At 36.1% G+C, this 22309-nt stretch overlaps 1 protein-coding gene across 2 annotated transcripts in view; it reads left to right on the forward strand.

The window, feature by feature from the left end:
- Positions 1-6743: 6743 nt before the first annotated feature.
- LOC148952225 (uncharacterized) overlaps positions 6744-22309 on the forward strand; it is a 60179-nt gene continuing 44613 nt past the window's right edge. For both annotated transcript variants that reach the window (XM_089088881.1, XM_089088880.1), the window contains exon 1: positions 6744-6823. In XM_089088881.1, the coding sequence (XP_088945007.1) occupies positions 6755-6823 (69 nt within the window). In that variant the 5' untranslated portion in view covers positions 6744-6754. The remainder of the gene's footprint in view (positions 6824-22309) is intronic.

The raw sequence follows: 22309 nt of genomic DNA on the forward strand, positions 1-22309 counted from the left end.
GGTAGCCTCGGTAACGGGTAACTTTAAATCAGAGGCAACACTACAGCGTTGACTATAGTAAAGACCATACGGCGCCAATGCTTTATTGTTTATTTATTTATTTTTTTCCCAAAGGCACTTCGTATGGAAGGGGTCGTCGTGTAAACTTCAAAGGGGGCTCATTTGAATGGAAATCGAGAGTTCTAGTGCCCTTTTTAAGGGTCAGGAGTGATTGAAAGGCAACTAGCACCCCTTCCACGCCTCCCATTTCCCCAAACTCATCCAATCAAAATTTTGAGATAGCCATTTTGTTCAACGTAGTTGAAAATTCTGGAAATTAGATCTTAGGGGATGACAACCTCCCCACAGCCCTCAGAGTAAGGGGTGTAAGTTATGCCCTGGGGGCATATAAGGTATTTATAGAAAGTGTTGTCGTAGAAACTTCAAAAAGGGCTTAATCGACTGGAAATTGGAATGACTAGTGTCCTTTTTAGAAGTCAAAACTTATCCGGGGGCAACTAATACCCCTTCCAAGCCCACTATTTACCCAAACATATGCAATCGGATCTTAAAGATGGCTGTTCTGTTCATCATAGTTGAAAGTTCCGAAAAATATGTCTTTGAGAATGACACTCCCCTATAGTCTTCAGCGCAAGGGTTATAAGTTATGCCCTGGGGGCATATATGGTTCTTATGGAAGGAATGCTTGTATAAACTTTAGAGAGGGCTTATTTGATTGGAAATCAAAAGTTCTAGTTCACTTTTTAAGCGTCAAAAGATATCGGAGGGTAACCACCCCTCCAAGCCCTTTTCTCCCAAACGCATCCGAAAAAAAAACTTGGGACAGCTTTTCTGTTAAAAATAGTTCAAAGATCATATAACAAAAACTCCGGTGTCAGAACAACCCCCCAGGGCCCGAGGGCAGGCGTTGAAAGTTATGCCCTGGGGGTATATATGGTTCTTATGGAAAGAATGCTCGTATAAACTTCAAAGAGGGCTGATTGGAAATTGAAAGCATTAGTTCACTTTTTATGAGTCAAAAGAGATTAGAAGGCACCTAACCCCCCCTCCCCTCCATGCCCTTTTTTCTCAAACCCATTTGATAAGAACTTTGATATAGCCATTTTTTAAAAAAATAGTTCAAAGACAATATAACAAAAACTCCAGGGCCAACACAGGCCCCCAGGGCCCGAGGGCAGGCGTTGTAAGTTATACCCTGGGGGAATATATAGTTCTTATTGAAGAGATGCTGGAAAAACTTCAGAGACGGCTCATTTGATTGGAAATTGAAAATTCTAGTTCAGTTTTTGAGAGTCATTATAAATTGGAGGGCAACTAGCGGCCCCCCCCCCCTCCCACGGCCCTTTTTCCCAAATGCATCCGATAAAAATTTGAGATAGAAATTAAGTTAAAAATTGTTCAAAAGTCAGATAACAAAAACTCAGGTGTCGCCAAGATCCCCCAGGGCCCAGGGGCAGACGTTGTAAGTTGTGCCCTGGGGCATATATGGTTCTTATAAAAGGGATGCTCGTATAAAATTCAGAGAGGGCTTATATGATTGGAAATTGAAAGTTCAAGTTCACTTTTTAATAGTAAAAAAAGATTCGAGGACAACTAGCCCCCCCCCACGCCTTCTTTTTCCAAACCCATCTGATTAAAATTTTGAGAGAGACATTTTGTAAAAAAAATAGTTCAAAGCTCAGAAAAGAAAAAACTCCGGTGTCAATACAACCACCCAGGGCCCGGGGGGAGGCGTTCTAAGTTATTACCTAAAGGCATGTATGGTTCTTATGAAAGGGAAGCTCGTATAAACTTCATTGAGGGCTCATTTGATTGAAAATTGAAAGTTCTAGTTCACTTTTTAAGAGTCAAAAGATATCCGAGGGCTTTTTTGCTTATCTTATTAAACCTTTGCCCCTTCGACAAAGGATTCCCAACCCAGAGTGTCAACCACTTCGCCAGGACCACCAATGTGACAAGAGAACAACAATTATTTGAAAAAAGAAAATATTGAAAACAACTCAAGTCACAGTTGCTGCTATTTTCTTTACTGTTCCATAAACAATATATTTTATTTAGACAAATTAATTTCAAGACAGGTATCAACAAAACTCCATCAGGGATTGTATTTACTTAAGATACAATCAAACACTGTGAATGCTTACCTTTGTGATATTCTAGTCTTGAAGTAACAAAAAAAAAGGAAATTTGTAGTTTTTATTTGTTTTCCACCAGCTTATTTAAGCAAAATCATTTTTCGCAGCAATATTTCCATGGTTTGCTTAGAACCTCACTAAAATTCCTTTAAACAGAAGAAATTTTAAAAACAATTATATTGATCATCAAGAGGAATATTAACATAACTGGTACGTGTTTAGAATCCAGAAAACATGAGCGATCTGATCTTTGCAATTGTATTGCAAAGATCAGATAGGTATTACCTGGTACTTATATGAGATGCTGCATAAACAAAGGGTTTCTCACTCTGGGAACCATGGGTGCCCATAGGCTTTATTTTAGGGGGGCCTTACTCGGTCTAATCGGCACTTTTTTTTGAGTTTATAGGTATATCAAACTGACAATCCACAATCATTTGTTTTTTTTGTGTTTTTTTTCAGTAAACCCCAAGTTATGTTCTGGTCTTGAGAAGGCATGGTGGTTGTCAGCCCTAGTAATATTAATTTTTGCTCGTTTTGGGTTTGACTTGACTATTTATTATAATTTCTGTTCGTTTTGAGTTTATTTAATTGTTGATAGGGATTTTTGGTAGTTTTACGCTTGGAAGATTATTTGACTTTATTTCGGCCCATTTTGACTTAAAAGAGCTCTACTTTTCTTTGAAAACTTATTCTGTGGATAAAGTTTTTTTAATTAATACAAATATATTACACCGTCATTCAACCAGGGGGGGGGGCTGGCACCCCTCTTGGCCCCCCCCCCCTTATGGGTGCCTATGCTGCGAACTATATTTAAACTTTAGTTTTTTTTTTGGGTTAAGGGGAATAAAATTTACCTAAGGTTGTTTTCGCTGTCCTTAGTACTTTGATAGTAACAGTACGTCTCAGTAACAGTGATATTTTGTTCTCACTGTCCTTGTTACTTTAACAGTAACAGTACACTACCAGTAACAGTAAGATTTTGTTTCAGCTGTCCTTGGTACTTTAATAGTGACAGTAAATTTTAGTAACAGTACAGTAACAGTGATATTTCGTTCTCACTGTCCTTCTTACTTTAACAGTACACTAACAGTAACAGTAAGATTTCGTTTCTGCTGTCCTTGGTACTTTAATAGTAACAGTACATTTCAGTAACAGCACAGTAACAATGATATTTTGTTTTCACTGTCCTTGTTACTTTAACAGTAACAGTGCTCTAACAGTAACAGTAAGATTTAATTTTTGCTGTCCTTGGTACTTTAATTGTAACAGTACATTTCAGTAACAGTGCAGTAACAGTGATATTTCGTTCTCACTGTCCTTGTTACTTTAACAGTAACAGTACACCAACAGTAAGATTTTGTTTTCGGTGTCCTTAGTGTTTTTAAAGTAACAGTACATTTCAGTAACAGTACAGTAACAGTGAGATTTCGTTCTCACTGTCCTTGTTACTTTAAGAGTAACAGTACATTAACAGTAACAGTAAGATTTCGTTTTTTCTGTCCTTGATATATAATAAAAAAAAAAATAAAACTCAAATTTTTTAGCTGCGAAGTTTCAACCCCATGTTTTCCTCGAGAACCCGCTTTGTGAAAATGCTTGATGCACTACACGAGAACAACCCGTGTTCGAACCCGCTGAGCCTGAAAACGAGGCTTACATTGTAAGCCTCGTTTTTATTTGGGAATAATTTAAGTAACGGTCATTATGTGTGGGTTTTCTATAGACACCAAACTCGAAATATGTATCATTTTGGTGGACCAGAACATCTAAGAAAGGAAGACGCCTCTCTACCTCTGATTCCTGAGTAAATTTAAGTTTTGGATCCAAGAAGTTGAGCAAGTGAAGAAAAGAACCCAGAGACTCGTCACCATGCTCCCACAAATAAAAAATATCATCTTTAAAACGAACCCAAAATTAAGGTTTACAAAAACTTTGCAAAATAGCCCTTTCTTCAAGGTCATCCATGAAGATATCAGCCTATATTGGAGAAAGGGGGCATCCATTGAAAGCCCATATTCCTATCTATAAAAAATGCCTCTATAATGAAAGTAAAAAGAAGTTCTGTTACAAAGGGCTGTAAGTGAAAGAAGTGTCTGATTCGAAAGAGTAGATTTTTCTGATATAGATGGGTTAGAATTAAGTTTATGCTCCAAAATCAGTTTGGCCTTTTTAGGATCACAATTGGTATACATTGAATCTGCATCAAAACTGCCAATTCTGGTATTTGGTTTAACCGAAACTGGCTTTACCTTGGAAACGAAATCAGCGGAATTTTTTATATATAGGATTTTTGAGCTTGAATTAGTGGGCGAAATACACCTGATAAGAATTTCCCTATTTTTGCTGTAGGAGAAAAAAAGAAGAAACAATGGGTAGAAGTGGATTACCGGGCTTATTAACTTTAGGAAGACCATAAAAGCGAGGGGACGTGCACCCACGTGGGTAAAACTTTTTGTACAATTGATCTGTGATTTCACCTTTTCCTTTTAGATATGAAAGCTCTTTTTGGACTTCCTGGACAAATTTTTCTGTGGGATCGGTAGCTAATTGTTCATATGTGGTAGAATCATTTAAAATTTCTCTGACTTTTTTGTCGTAATCATCTGAATTTAATACACCAACAGTATTGCCTTTATCGGCTTTCGTAATAATCCTGGAATGATCTTTATGTAGTGCGTGTATGACCAAGTGTCCATTTTTACAATTTTTTTTTAAAATTTGGATTATTAACAGAAGGCGAATCCAACAAGGTTTCAACAAATTGTGCTCTAACCTCAGCAATCTCTCCAATCTCCGCACGAGAGTCATGAAATGCCCCATCTGTGTTCTCGATAATTGCACTGTAAGGTATTTTTGAAGGGGCTATCGAAAATTTCAATCCTTTCGACAGAATCTGATTTTGTTCTGTTGTAAGGGGCGTGGAGCTGAAATTTATCACAGCAGGACCAGGATACACTTTTGGGACAAAAGGTGGTTTATTAGAGATTTTTTCTAATATTAAACGGTATAATTTCTCAGAAAGTCTTTGTCTAGAAATCCTAAAATCATGCTGAAAAGAATTTTCAGCAATAGCCTTACTTTGATGAAAATCAGCATAAGAAAGTGTACATAATATTTCTCACTCTAGCATGAAAATATCCTGATTTAACCGGTAGCGCCTGCTTTTGCAATCGCTAATAACATGATTTAAAATACCAAACCCTATACGTTCTGTAAATTGCCGTTCGTTACGTTTCTTTAAGTGAAGTGAAGGTCGCATTGACTTGGGTAAAATACGGTTCATTTTACAATTATGAAGAAAATACTGTTGATTAATCAAATTAGCTTTTTTTCTCACAAGAGATATGAACGTAGTAACAACATTGGTAGAATGCTCTCCATAAACATGACGAAGATAATTTCTTAAGCCACATTGGCTGGACAAAACATAAAGAAAGAAAACGAGCAAAAATGCTGTTTTTAAAGGCCAAATGAAAATACTGAAAAATCACAACAAAGCGAATATTTCGAGAGGACAAACGCCTCTCTTTTTCAACGCGAAACGAAATAATTTATCCAAGGAAAGTGCCTAAGAAAAAAACAACAAAAAACAAACGCTGAAAATCAATGTGAAAAGAACCAAAAAAAAAACAAAGAAAAAAACCAAAAACTTAAAAAGATGAATAAAATTCAATAAAAGCCAAAAATTATAAGAATTAAAAACAAATACCTAACAACCATAAAAGTGAGTTATTCGCCAATATCTGCGATTTGCACGAAATCCAGAAATTATGAACTGCCTTCGACAGTTACTAGCGAACAACTGAGAAATAAAAGAAAAGAAAACAATTCATTCACTCGAAAACAAAACGAACCAGCAACTAAATAAGTTGGAGAAGTATCTCATCTGAAATTCTGAATTTGGATTTTTTAGTAATCCCTGAAATAAACCTTGAACCCCTTTCCCAGTCATATAATCAAACACGTGAACAACACCTTAGGTCTCAAAGGGTGTCTGCAAGAAATGTAATAATTAAAATGTTGTTTTTCAGTATTTTCATTTGGCCGTTAAAAACCTCATTTTTGCTCATTTTTCTTTCTTTATGTTATGTCAGGCCAATGTGGTTTAAGAAAATATCATGGTACTAAACTTGACTATAATGCAGTCAGATATCGTTCACGATTATTTTTTGGATCTCCTATATTCCTTTTAAAATATTCGGATTAAATGGACACAAAACTTTAACTAAACATTGAAGGCAGTCAACAATAATTCAGTGAAAGATCCAATAAATCAAAATAAACAGCTGCAAATTTCAAGTAGAGTATTTTAACCTAAAAATTAATTTTTAAGCTAAAAAAATGATAATCAATATCTAACTTATTACTTAGAGCTTGATCTCTTAACTTTATTTTAAATATATTGGAAAAATTGAAAGATAATATGTTTATTGTTCGAAAGACAACTTGAAATTATGTGTAAATAGCGTAAAAGTGGTCAGAACAGTGAAAGGGGCTGCGTACGCGGCGGTAGCCGCGCGCGCGCAAATTGTTTGACTTGCACACGCTTTTTGGCCTTCATTTGCACTCTTTTTTGACGTCAGCAGTTGGCAGCCCTGGTTTACAACGCAGTCAAAATGAATGTTGATAAGGAATATGAGAGAAAATATAAAACTCTCAAGAAAAAGCTAAAATATCTCATATACGTAAGGTTAAAAATTTGAAAAATTAGCCTAAGATAAAATTCCAGATGGGGCTTTTTGCAAGGATATCTTGGAATGTTAGGCCAGTATAGGTGAATGAAAGCTCTCAGGAATGCAGAGCCTAAACTATGCCCTAGGCCTATGAAGGGTTTTGAAATGTCTAACTGGTATCAATTCAGGGTAAATTTCTACGAAATCATATTATTGAGTTAGGACTAAAGTGAATACACCATTCGATGCCTTTTTTTATGCTGATTACGAATATAATAGGGCCTAAGCATTTATTTTGGAAATGAATTTCAGCCCCTCCCCTATATAGGCCAATTCAGGGTTAGGTTGGGTTAGGCTAGATATAGCCTATATAGGGGGGGGGGCTGAAATTTATTTCCGATAGAAATGCTTATTATATTCATAATCAGCATAAAAAAGGCAGTAAAGTTCTACAAAATCATATTAGGGTAAGACACCCAGTAGTCGGACACTTTAATCACTTTGAAAACTTTTTGACGTTTAAACTACTCTAATTACTGTATTATACCACCTAGAAACTTAATTTTTGTATAAAAAAATTTCTGAAGAATTTCTGAACAAGTAGGTTACTAATTCAAATAGTTTCACTTGTACAGCGCCTCCTATTTTTGAATTTACTAACAAGTGACAATTCTGCCTAAACTTGGACATACAAACAGCTCATTGTAAATAGTGATTAAAATAGTATAGGCCTAAAAGATGATGTCCGAGAATAGGCAGGTGGCTGACTACTGGGTGTCTTACCCTATTGAGTTAGGACTAAAGTGAATACACCATTCGATGCCTTTTTTATGCTGATTATGAATATAATAAGCATTTCTATCGGAAATGAATTTCAGCCCCCCTATATAGGCCAATTCAGGGTTAGGTATAGCCTATATAGGGGGGGCTGAAATTCATTTCCGATAGAAATGCTTATTATATTCGTAATCAGCATAAAAAAAGGCATCAAATGTTGCATTCACTTTTGTCCTAACTCAATAATATGATTTTGTAGAACTTTACCAAAAAGGCATCAAATGGTGTATTCACTTTAGTCCTAACTCAATAATATGATTTTGTAGAACTTTACCCTATACCTAACCCTGAATTGGCCTATATAGGGGGGGGGGCTGAAATACATTTCCGATAGAAATGCTTATTATATTTGTTATCAGCATAAAAAAGGCATCAAATGGTGTATTCACTTTAGTCCTAACTCAATAGGCTAATATGATTTCATATAAATTCTACCAAATCATATTATTGAGTTATGACTAAAGTGAATACACCATTCAATGCCTTTTTTTATGCTGATTATAAATATAAAAATCATTTCTATTAGAAATGAATTTCAGCCCCCCCCCCCTATATATGCCAATACAGGGTTAGGTTAGGTTAGGTATATATAGGGGGGGGGCTTAAATTTATTTCTGATAGAAATGCTTATTATGTTTGTTATCAGCATTAAAAAAGGCATCGAATGGTGTATTCACTTTATTCCTAACTCAATAATATGATTTGGTAGAACTTTACCCAATTTAGTAGGTCCTCTCCACATAAGAAAACTTGAAAAAAAAATTTTACTTCATAATATACCTATAAACAAGTAATTAATCATTTTCATACAACTCTGGGAAAGTTAGGCCTATTGCCAGCTTTGCCTCTCACATAGACTATATGGTAAATTTTTACCAAATCATATTATTGACTTATGAATAAAGTGAATATAGGCCTACCACTGAATGCCTTCTTTTATGATCTTTATAAATATAATAATCACTTCTATTGGAAATTTTTGAGCTCTTGAGACCTTTTTGAGCTGTTGAAAATGGCAAAAATACATAGATATATAGGGTGTAAAAAGGCTTAAAACATCTGTTTTAAACTTACGGTTTCATAATAAATCCTTTTTTTAATCCACAAGCACTGACTCTCCACAATTAAATTGGATAAAAGAAAGTTATAAAATAAATTTTGCAATATTATACTATTTTCTTCTTCCTTAACACCAAATATTCAAGAATGTGTTTTTGACAAAACATCAAAAATAATAAAGCAAGTTCATGTTGTCAAGGTTACAAAATCAAGTTGTTTGAGGCTGCAATTAAATTTCTGCATAAGGCTGATGACTACTGATTTTTTCAGGTACATTTTTTTTTATTTCTTTGTTCACTAAGTTAGAATGATTCAATTGATTATTATAATTGTAAACATTAATTATGCTAATTATTATAATATATATATATATATATATATATATATATATATATATATATATATATATATATATATATGTATGTATACATAATGAAGGACATCAAATTCAAATTCATTTAATTCAAAAACAAGTCATAGCTCTCGTGGGCAAAGCCCAAATATGATGTCTCTTAGTCATAATTAGCAAAATAAAGTTGTCTGATAAAACTTCATCAATAAATAAACTAAAGGATAAAAACACTTGAGATTGAGAATAAAATTATCTGATAAAACTTCGTCAGGATAAAATAAACTAAACAATAAAAACACTAGAGATCATTATAATATTTGACAAAGCTTGGCACAAAGCTTTTACTGTAGCGCATGGTGTTACAGTGGACTGGGGTTAGTTTTGGAACTTTCTCAGCCACTTCCCTGGGGGGACAAGATCTTATAGGGACAAAAGGTGGGGGAAGGACTGCTCGGTAGATGGGATGTTGAAGGAGGGAGGAGCCAAATCTTTGGCATAATTTTCCTCGGCAGGAAGAAAGGGATTCAAGATTAAATTCCTTGAGGTAAAAGGAGTAAGGTAGAGGGGATCCGCCATAATTGGTTTGCAGTGATATCTTCTGAACTTGTTCTATTTTATCAATTTCATCCTGGGTAAGGGCAAAGTGCCGAACCGGACAAGCATATTCAACTAAGGGGTGGATGAAAGTGTGAAAGATTAGTTTCAGCTTGTCCTTAGGAATTCAAAAATTTTTCAGTGTTTTTAGCATTTGGATTGCGCTGTTAGCTTTTTTTTACAATTGTCTTTGTATTCTCACACCATGAGAGGTCAGAAGAAATCACCACACCAAGTAAAGTTATTTTATGGCTTATTAGCTCGGAAGCGATAGGAGGTTCGAAAGACGGTTGAGTATTCTGAAGAAAAGAAAATGTCGTGACCAAGCATTTGTCTTTATTCATGACCATGTTTAGTTCAGCCACCTCTGAGGTAACTTGGTCGATGAAACCAGCAGCATTGCTCTTCAAATCCTTAGATACAATTTCCGTTAAGGACAAGTTGTCAACATATTTCCATCTGCCCTCCAGCTCAGCAGCAATTTCATTTATCATGAAGAGGAAGCCCAGTGGCCTGATCACAGTTCCTTGTGGAATTCCACAAAAAACTGGCAGAGAAGTGGAAAATTGGTCTTTATACTTCACAGTTTGCTCTCTATTTGTTAAGAAGCTCTTGATGATTTTAATAATAATGCTGGGTATATTTTTTTCCGCCATTTTTTCTAAAAGGATTTTGTGATCAACAAGGTCAAATGCTTTTTTGAAATCAATTGCAATTAAATTTATCCATTTTCCAGGTTCATCCAGGTGTTTTAAAATAAAATCAATTAAATTAATGAGGTAATGAACTGTCGAACACTTAGGGATGTTACCACTTAGGGATGCACATCTTGGTGTATATATATGTATATATATATATATATATATATATATATATATATTCTAAGAGGTTAGAATGGCCCTGGCATCACCCTATTTCAAGAAGGACAAAGAAATACTAGAAATAATACAATAAAGAGCAACCAAAATGGTCAAAGGCCTCAAACAAATGCCATATGAAGAGTTTTTACATCACTTGAAGCTTCCTACTCTCACATACTGGAGGAAACATGGGTGCATGATTATGGCCCACAAAATTATTTCCAAAAATATTCTCTGTGGTGTCCTTGCCCCCCCCCCCCCCTCATAACGTTCTGTGACAAGAGGGCATTCCAAGAAAATCTTCAAGAGACACCTCAATCCATGAAAGAAGCCATTTCTTCAGCCAGCAAGTTACAAACTTGTGGAATCAATTCTTTGAAGATACAGTGGCTGCTGATTCAATACATGCATTCAAGCAAAATTTTGACAAATAATGGCTACAGCAAGAGTTCCTGCACAACTGGGAAGCTGTTGAGTCCTAAATCCAAATGTAGCAAGCAACTGCATCAAATAACCTACAGAAGTCATAACAGAGCATTACATAGATGGAAAATCTGTAGATTTACTCCAAGCTGTGATTTAAGATATTTAAGGTATGTATGTGCCTTGCCAGGCAATTACATACTGCAGAAGTGTTTACAATTCAGGAACAGAAACTAATACCATTACTAACAACTTACTGCAGCATCAAACCACTTGAGGCCAACACAGCTGTATATTCTCCTCCTCTATCCTGTCTGTTCAAAGCTTCCCTTGCTACACATTAAAAAACTTTCCAATTTCCTACAACCTCTTCCCATCCCATTTTGACTAACCTGCTATTTTTTGGCACTAGATGCATGGCCAAAAAGGATAATCTTTGGCAATCTGCAGAACATGTCCTGACCATCTCAACCTTTCTCTCTGTATAGCCTTTAGAAAGTAGGATGGAACTACTTTTTTGTATAGATTACCGTTTGAAATATTTTCAGTCAAATGAATGCCCAAAACCAACTTTGGGCATTGGTTTAACTTTCTGGAGAGAGTAAAATGGAATGAAAGGTGTTTTACATAGAAAAAACAACTGTCATTAATTTTACTGAGCTAAGCTTGGTCCCCTAGGGCTTGTTAATAAAACTAAACTGTATACTTTTTGCCTGCCAAGAAAAGCAAAGTAGCTTGAAAGGACTAGTAAGGTTACTGAAATGCAGTTACTCAACACACTCATACCAAACTGATCAAATACTAGAAATTAGCCCAAAAAGACAAGATTAAAACAAGAAATAAAATAAAAGTGAAAAAAAAGGAGTCTGCACTCTTTTCAAACATGCTGCAAAATTATTTGCCCTGGTTCAGCATTACAGTAATTACTAATTACACCTGATTATGGATTTATTTTATTGCAGGCTGGACATGTTTACAACTATATTAGAAACATGAGTTCCACTCCCCCTGAATCTGTCCAACAGATGCTAAACCTATGATAGATAGCCAACTATCTATTTGTAAATCTGGTGATGCCTATGGAAAAAAAGGTCTGCTGGTGCATATACTGTAAAGCAGTGTAGAAAAGCATTGGAATAACCTACTGCCACAAACAGTGTCAAGACCACTATAGAGTTACAGTTTCTGGGAGAACACACTAACAAAAAAAAACTGTCTCCACAAAAAAGCAAGAATGTGAACTTAATAATTATCTTCAGAAGTACCAAGTGCTCAAGCATGGCTTAGCACCTAAAGATATAAGAAAATTAGCATACGAGGGGGCTAAGTTACTATATTTAGACTTGTGCCAAAGTTGGCTATAAGATGAGCTTCTTAAGCAAAATAGTGAATTATCAATCCATAACCCTGATTATTCTTGCAATGTTTGAGCAGCTGGCTTCAATCCAAGTAAAGTAGACCAGTTCTTCTCCAACCTAAAGTCACTATATGGACAGTTTTGTTCCCATCTTCATCATATCTTTAACTCTGATGCAAATGGTATTTTAACTGTCATACAGGCTCCCAAGGTAGTTGCAAAGAAAGACTAAAAGCAGGTTTCTCAGGTGATGCTTGCTGAGAATCAAGAAAATACAAGAATGTTGGGATTTGGATCAGCTATAGGTCATGCAATGCCACCAGTCTACATCTTTCCAAGGATAATGGTCAGTGATAAGATGTTTTTTGGAAATCTGCCTGTTTGTATAGGATTTTCACACCAAAGTGGTTGGACAACCTCTCCCAACTTTGTATTTTCCATCCAGCAGGTGAAACCTTCAAAGGATGGTCCCATATTGATACCCTTTTACAATCATGAGAGTCACATGTTACTTCAGCCTTTGAAACTCTATAGAAACAAAGTTATCAATATTTAGACCTTCTCTCCACACCACCTCTAGCCACTCAATGTTTCAGTGTACTAGCCATCTAAAAGTGCAGTTAGAGAAAGGATAGATTTGTGACTTCAGCTTTACTATAGTGTGCAAAATTCTATTTATGAGAGAGCTCTGCTTTGCAAAGAGTCATTTTTCAACAAGCTGAATCCAGGAAATATAAGAGTTGGGTTCAGAAAATCAAGGATTTGGCTATTCAACAGAAATAGTTTTACAGAGTCTTATTTTTTAACAGCCCATGTGAATGACACACAATATCAAAGTGAACCCTTTTCTGAAATTAGCCTAACAGAGTACCCTCTCACTCTTCTTTGCCCTAATCTAGTGCAAAAACAGCAGAGAGGATTGGCTGGATTTCTGGAGCAGTAAAGGGATATCCCAAGGCAGATTTCACCCATTTGCAAGGAATCTCCAAGAAGCAGGGAAATACTAGATTACTCACTGATATGCCAGAAAAAGAAGCTCTGGAGCTACTGCACAAGCTAAGAAAGGAAAGTAAAACATAAAGAAAAAGGCAAGTAAACCACCACCAAAAAAAAAACAAAAAAAAAAACATTGAATAGTGGCAGCATTTCATCCCAAATAAAAATGAAATTGAAGACACATCTGAGCTTCAGTCTGAAGATTTGTGTTGGTACAGTTTGAGTACATGAAAAAACAAGCCCACTTACACTATATTGGAGAAATCATGAAAATTTCCTGCAAGCAAGTTTCAAATGTCAGTTTTTCATTGAACTACTCAGGGATGTTTCTATTCTTTTATTTTCCAGATATTGTAGGAATAGATTTGGAGGTTGTTGACATTGAACTGACATTTCTGCCAATTACTTGGGGTACAGACTAATTATTTTAAGGACTAACTTTTAGTTGTAATTAATTAACAAAAAAACCGCAAGATACGTTTTCAAAGGAAAGTAAATAGCTACAGTAAACCAAAAATGAGCAGAAATAAAGTCAAATAATTTCCCGAGTATAAAACTACCAGAAATCACTGTCAATACGTAAATGAAACCCAAAACAAACAGAAATTACAATAATCCACCAAGTCAAACTCAAAACGAGCAGAAACTAACATGAGTAGGTCTCATGCACTCCATGCCTTCTGAAGACTAGAACATAATTTTCACTTTATTGAAAAAAAAAGATACAAAAAAGAAATGAATGTGGATTGATAGTTTAATATACATATACTGATAATTATTTCTTAAGGTCTGAATAATTTTGGATTTATTGAAGTTAAAAAACTGAAAACATTTAAAATGTATTTGATTTTCAGGATTGTGGAAATTATGTTCTGGTCTTTTGAAGGCATTGGGGGGGGGGGGGGCATTAGCTACACAGTTTTAATAACATTTGCCCTTTTTAAAACCTGGACACATATAGTAGTGAACTTGGGTAAGTCCGACCTAGGGGTAACTCCAACACTCCTGTCTTATCTGGCTTAGTGATTAAAAATGTCTGTGGTTCCATATGCAATCTTCTTCCTTTGGCTTGGGTACTTGACAACAGCCTTCAATATTTCCGCCATTTTCAATCGCTTTGTCATAAAGGAATTTCAAAATCTTGTGGAAGGCATTTTTGTTGGCAGCAAGGTATGTAGCAATTTTTAATTGATACTGAAGAAGAATAAAGAGATGATGACATGATTCTAAATAGCTGATAAGTTAATAGGATAGTTTAAGTAATTACTGCAATTTATTAGTATTAGAGATGACACTGACAAAGTTGAAGAAGAATACATATTTGCAGGACTATTAAAGCTCCTGAAGCTGGACCCTTCACTCTACCATCATTTCAAATTCGGCATGTCATCACTCAGTACAAGAAAGTACAAGAAGTGATCAAAAGTTTGCTTTGTCGACTCCTCTGATTCTGATTGAAATTGTTTTTTCAATAAAAATTACTTCCTTTCAACTAAAAAAAAATCTCTTATACTAACTGAAATTACAAATTTTCGCCATTGTTTGAAGTACAGTGTTCCCTTTTTCATATTATACAGTAAAAATTTGAAAAGTACCATTCTCAGAGACTTCTTCTATGTATGAGGTAAGACCAACACTATCGGAATTACCACATAGTAAGCAGAAAACCGGTGTTCCTCTGTGGTACATACAAACTATTAACAGAAGTTTTTGTTTTGTATAGTTTCCCTGTACATAGAGGTATTCTCTATCATGTCTTAAGGTGACAGAATTTTTATCTTTGCATACATAGGATGTGCCCAGGGGTGTCAGATTTACTCCAGACTAGGGGCCAAGTCCAACCCCTCTGAGATGAGTGGAGTAAGTCACGGAACCAACAAAACTTGTGGACTTTCTAGATTGTGAAGAATATTACTACTATGACCAAGAACAACATCAAATAGTTTTTATTGTGGCACCAACTCCAGAAAAATTTTGGGACCAAATTAAGCTGAAATAAACTCGATAAGGGGTCGGAATTACCCAATTTCACCCCTGCCTAATTTAATTTGAAACCTCAAGTTCTCCTAAAAAATCAGACTTAATACCATTCCCAAAATATTGTATCTATGCTCCTTTGATGACCTGGATACACTTACACTCTTTTAATTTAGTTCAAATGTAAGAGTAGAAGTAGTAATAGTAGAAGCTCTGAAAGTTTAAACCTAATATCCTTAGTCATTCTTGAGATATTGCTGACTTATCTTATTACTACTACTACTACTAACAACTCACCGCAGCACCAAGCCGCCTGAGGCCAACACAGCTACACTTGCTCCTCCTCCACCCCAATCTATTCAAAGCCTCCCTTTTTACACCCTCCCAAGAAGTTTTAATTTCCTTTAAATCTTTCCTTATGAAGTCTTCCCACCCCAGACGGGGACAACCTGCTGTCCGTGTAGCCCTAGACGGTTGGTCGAAAATATCAATCTTCGGCAATCTGTCATCTTTAATCCGAACAGTGTGTCCTTACAACCTCAACATTTCTTTTGTTATAGCCCTAAAGAGCAGTATTGAACCAGATTGATCGTATAGCCGATTGTTTGAAATAAGGTCAGTCAGCCGGGTACCCAGAACAATCCTTAAGCAGTTTTTTGGAATACATCTAGCAAATCTTCATCCGCTTTTCGGAGCGTCGATGCTTCAGAGCCATATTTGACAACTGTCATCACTGTAGCTTCTAATATTCTAATTTTGGTTTGCAGACTTATCTTCCTATTCTTCCAAACATTTTTCAACTGTGAAAAAACACCCTGAGCCTTGGCTATTCTATATTTAACATCTTCACTGCTCCTACCATCTTCACTAATAATACTACCAAGGTAAGTGAAACTGCCCACCTGATCAATCTTTTCATTACCCAACGTCACCTTTTCATCTTCACTTATTCCTAGCCTTAGTGACTTAGTGTTCCTAACATTAATTTTCAAACCAATTCTAGCACCCTGAACTCGCAAAACCTCTAAAACTTCATTCATTTTGCTCACACTTTCATCTAGGATGCTTAAATCATCAGCATAATCCAAGTCCAGGAGACTTTTTCCTCCCCATTTGATTCCGTGGTCTCCCATTGCCTTTCCTGTGCTCCTTAAAACAAAGTCCATCAAAATAACCCATATAAATGGGGATAGAACACAATCCTGCCTAACTCTTGATTTAATGCAAAACCAGCTACTAACCTCATTTCCTATCTTAACTGCAGCAACGTTATTCTTGTACATAGCGCTAATTACTTTAATGTGTTTATCTGGTATACCATACAAGGATACAATCTTTGCTATAGCTATTCTATCAATAGAATTGAACGCTTGCTCATAATGTATAAAACTGAGGGCCAAAGGTGTTTGAAAACTCAGGCCCTTCTAAATTATTAGCCTAGGAGTGAAAACATGGTCAACACATTCTCTACCTTTTCTAAAACCGCCCTGCTCTTCTCTTAAAACTTTGTCTATAGCATCTCTCAGTCTAAAAAGTATCATATTAATAAGTAAGTTACTATCTACGGAGACCAGACTAATGCCTCGATAATTACAACATTCGCTTTTATCACCTTTCTTATAAAGTAACTTAATTACGACTTTCCAATAATCGTTATATACTTCCCCTTTTTCAAAAATTATGCTCTCAATTTTAATTAGCTTATTTAGATCCTTCGAGTTCCTAGATTCAATGAGAAAATTAACCACCTCATCAGCACATGGAATCTTATTATTTTTTAATTCTTTTATTGCTGCTATTAATTCCTCCTCATAAAACAAAACTTCCTTCACATCCAAGGTATCACAAATTTTTTCATTTTCCTATATATATTTTTTCCTGCAACTCTATCTTGGTTAAACAAATTCTCAAAATGTTCGGCCCATCTCTCTTTAGTTTTTTCCTTATCACTAATTGCGACCCCATTCCTATCTTTAACTGGGCCAAGTCCGGATTGACTTCTCCCTCTCAATTTGTTAAAGTGCCAGTACAATATTTTACTATTATGCCGTCTAGCTGAATCTTCCAGATCCTCAACAATTTTATCTATGGCCTCCACTTCACACCTCCTTAGTTCATATTTTAATGCTCTCTCCACTTTCTTTACACTACTTTTGTTTTCATACAATCTATCACTCAGATAATTCTTGTACAAGTCCTTTCTCCTTTCTATTAAACATAAAACTTTTTCACTAATATTCTTAACTGCAGTTCTAGATTTCTTCCCTAATACACCTTCAGCAGCTTCACAAATTATTTTTCTATAATTATTCCAACCATCTTCCACATTATCAAATTTTAAACTCTCAAAGTTTAGTATTCAACTGTTCCTGGAAAGTTTCTCTCAAATTCTCATCCTGGAGTCTACCAGCATCATAACTTCCCGGGAGGTAGTTACCCTTCCGATATTTCAGCTTTAAATTAACCCTTGACACTACTAGATGGTGATCTTTACGTTTAACATGAATAGCGTCACCCATGCATACCCCACCATCCCTTACTGATCCTGCCTGTCCTTGGATCATATTCACATAATCGGCAAGGTTTGCTGTTATACTGTCATATGAATGACGTGCTGACTTACTACAAAACACTACGTTGGTTAGAAATTGTTTAGAATACTTACAAAATTGTAAAAGCCTTCATTTATTACTGTTTTATTTTCGTACACCAAATTTACCTAGGTTAGGATACGATCAATCCCTTTTACTACCGACATGGGTGTTAAAATCTACTAGTAATAACATAGTATTTCAACCTTGGACCCTGTCTATTTGCTCCTGTAACTGTAAGTAAAATTCATCTAAATCACTAGTATCTCCGTCAGTCAGTTCTAAAAGGGCATATACTACAATAATTGATACCCTGCACTTTTTAGTCATAAAATCACCGATTAGTATTCTATTATTAATACCCTTCCTGCGTTAACAAGACTTAGCGGCTTCCTTATTTATCATGGGCCCAACTCTCTGTCAGTATAACCGCATCCTTCCTGCCTGAGTAAACAAATTTTATATCACCTAATTTCATGCTTCCTACCCCTGGGATATGAGTTTCTGAAATTCCCAATAAATCCAGTTCGAATCGTCTGAATTTGTCAGTCAAAATGTCGATATGATAGTCATTGTTTAATGTCGTAACATTCCAAGTTCCAATTTTTATGTTCTTTTAATGATTGAAATTATTTTCTCTTCGGGAAAAGCAACGATCTCATATACCCTATCAGGACCAGGATCACACATTATCTCAAGTGTAAACCAAAGTGTTTAAGTAGTCTTAGAACTGGACAGCAAGAAGTCACTGGGACCTCCATCAATGGGGACTTTGTGCAATCCTGGGCCCATCTTGGTCACAACATGGTTGTCAGCACTTGGCGATGCTTTTCTATCAACAACAGTCGAATTCCTGCACAGACAGTCTCAAGCCTATTACCTCCGACTCATTATATATTCATGCCTACAAATATTATGCTACTACGGGGAGGCAACCCATAATAGATAAATTAGCTAGGAAGAGGTTTTTCAGCCCTAAGGCACCCATCAAAACATACCAAGCCCAGAAAAATTATCCATTAGTCAGAATCCCGTGCGAATGCTGTGTAGTTTACTAGGCCATAATTTCCTCGAGGGGCGCCAATCCTCAAGTGGGAATAGAGTTGACCGCAAGGTCCCCAGTCTTGTGGATACCCCGAAAAGGTCGAGGCAGCCCTTTGCAGAGGCCGTTGCCCATAGATGTGGATCTTACGCCCTGCCGCAGTTGTCCTCCAATAGAGGATCCTCCCGTAATGGTTTTCTGCATTACCATGTAGTTTAACCTATTAGTGGGAGAACGTTTGCAACTCCTGGGACTTGTGGAAAAGTCACCGGGCCCTTTTGAGTGACCGGTCGACGGACCTTCTTTCTTCTCCAGTTGTATATATGACCCCTGACAAGGGTTCCCCATATTATGAGGTGCCCCATATTATGGACCCCCAGGGACAAGGTCCCCCCTTGGTCCGTGCCTCCTATGGAGGTACCCTACATATCTGTAGAGCGTTCCCCTATCGCCACCTGGGGACACGCTGATTTGCCTGGGGGAGGCCAGGAACATAAAACATGATAGCAATAGTGCCAGCTTTGCCAACTTTTAGGCTTTTGATCCCTTAATATAAGTACATTCAGCTCCTGAATTTCTCCAAATTCTTTCCTTGTTCTTCTAAGAGTCAACATAAAATGGTTGACTAATAACTTATTCAAAAACTGATAAATAGCCAAATTACATATTAGCAGAAGCATACTGCTCTTCAAAGAGGAACTCTTGAACTGATTGATTACAGCTAAATTATACAATACTGAGAGCCAGTTCTATGCGCACAAATTAATTTCAGGGGGAGAGTCCAAAGCCATCCTTGAAAAATTCAAAGTATTTGAAACATACTGATGCTTAAAAAAGGCTTGTTTTTTTTGTCGGAAAAGCATCTAATTTGTTCCCGAATGTTTCAATTTCGTACTCTGTATACCTTTGTTTTCGTAGTGGAAGTCAGGCTTCCCTCTATATCCACTGTGGACAAACTTGGCAAACTCTATAATCAAAAGTCTACATACCACATCAAGTGCTTTCAATAAGTAATAATTTCCGGGGTACAGCTGACAGTTTTCTATTTTCAATATTTACTAATCCTAGTTGCTTCTAAGAGGCGCTCAGTTCAATTTTAATTTTAGCATTCCAACAAAAGATATCTCCAATATTTTCATTATTTAGACCATATATTATTAAATAAATTAAATTTTACCATAAATATAGTTTAGGCTACAAGACAAAATATTCCCTTTATATGTATTTTATTGTACCACATTTGGTATTGTATTTTACAAACGTTTAGGTAAAAAAAAAACAATATGCTGTGCTTATGTCCCGTTTCCAGTAAGAAGAAAAGAATAATTTTTCGGAAGAACTAGAGGATTACTTGTTAAACGAGCATAACCTAGCCTTTTATCTTCTAGCCTTTCATCAAACAGCAACCTTATAAGAAAATCGAAATATATTTTCTTGTGATTATTATCTCTTCTAATCAGCAGTTGTACTAAACCAATTCTGCTCAACTCATTCTCAGGGCTATACTGTGGTGTTTATACTCCCCATAGTATAGTGCAGACGGTTTGATATCATCTATTTTCCCTTCTTGTTTTAGTTTTATTTTTGTGTTTAAAGCTTTTTCCAATAGGCAATGATTAGAAGTCCTCCAAAAAAAAAGTCCCCCCGGATCCCAAATCAAATTCCAGTGAAAGTGTCATAGTTAAAGATACCCATCCTGGCTGGTCAAGCACCCTATCTCAAAGTTCTAATGATAGCTCCAATTCGGAGAATAGGACAATGATAAGTGTAGGGGCTAATGTAACCATAAATGATGATAATGGGTTTCAAGAGGTCCTCTTTAGAAGTTCTAAAAAAAGGAAAAAAATCTCCCCAATTAAATGCATTTCCCCTCTTCCTGCCCAGGATCCTCCCTACAAAAACTTAAGAATTTACCTTAAAATTACTCCCACTACCCCCTTTGAAATAAAAATGATCACTGCAATAAGAGTTGCAATTTTTAAACTGCTAAAATCAATGTTCTCTCTTAACATTAACCGTGATGGATCTCTGCTAATAGCTGTAGAAGATCAGAAATCAGCAGATACAATAATTAACCTTAAATCCCTTCTGAATACCCCAATTATTGCATCTAATTGGAACCCAAAACAATCACCAACACAAATAGTAGTTTATAATGTTCCCCCAGAGATATCTACTCAGGAGTTAAAAGAAGGCCTTTCAAATAGGGCTGGAAACACAATCCCAGTTGAGGATGTTACCCAACTTGGAAAACCTAACTCTAATGGCCTAAAAACTAGTAGATCCTTCTTATTCACACTGAAGGATAAAATTGATATCCCAGAAAAATCATTCCTATTTGGGAAAATCAAACCACACAAGGAATACAAACCTAAGCCTATTCAGTGTCAGAAGTATTTCAAACTGGGACACACGACAAACAAATGCAATGAAATTCTCCAAGAGTGTAGTAATTGTAAATCTTTCCATGCTAAAGAGCTGACAACTTGCAACAACACTCAGCCTACATGCATCAATTGCAAAGGCCCACATGAATCTACAAATAAATCATTATGCCCTGCATACAAGAACAGAGCTCTAACACTCCAAATATCAACAGAGAAGGCCATCCCATACCCCTTTGCAGCAATGGAAGCAAATGCTGCCCAACAATACCAAATAAAGCCTGTAATGAAACCAACCAAAACCCCCAAGTCAAATGCCCCCAATGCATCAAGCACCCCATATAAAACACCATCTTCTAAGCCTCCTAGCTCAAATCCCTATAAGAAGGAATCACCAAGCCAACAAGCCTCCTTGTCCGGTGAGATGAGGTCAGCCTGACCCCCCCTCCCAAGAGGAAACAAACCAGTAACACTACCAGGAATTAACCCGTTAACCGACAAACAGGATGCACAACCAAAAATGCAATCCCCAAATATATGCTTATTCATTCTGAACTGTAATGCAGTTCAGGCCATGAACATACATCAACTACAGAAAACGAAAATCATTACAGAATTGGCAAAAATCTACATCCCAGATGATATGCTCATTCAAGCAAAAAAAGATATTGCTTTAATTTTAACAAAGCTGAACATTAAGACAGAGCCATATGAAGAATAAATCAACAGCACAAAATATATCAATACTGCAGTGGAATATAAGATCCCTTACAGAAAATAAGCTAAATGAACTAATATCTTTTATGAATAATAATTCCAGTAATATTGCTTGCCTCCAGGAAACTCATTTAACCCAAAATCAACAAATTAAGTCTCTGGGATATACTATCCTCCGAAAGGATAGATCTTCAGAGAGAAAAGGAGGTGGGGTAGCTTTATTAGTGAAAAATAATATAAAATTTTGTGGCATCAATTTTCCAGATTTTGCAAATGATGTTGACGCAATTGGTATCAGTGTTTGGCTGA

The sequence above is a fragment of the Artemia sp. Qi Xiang Cuo genome, chromosome 5, assembly GCF_049724085.1.
Source record: "Artemia sp. Qi Xiang Cuo chromosome 5, ASM4972408v1, whole genome shotgun sequence".
Taxonomy (NCBI): Eukaryota; Metazoa; Arthropoda; class Branchiopoda; order Anostraca; family Artemiidae; genus Artemia; species Artemia sp. Qi Xiang Cuo.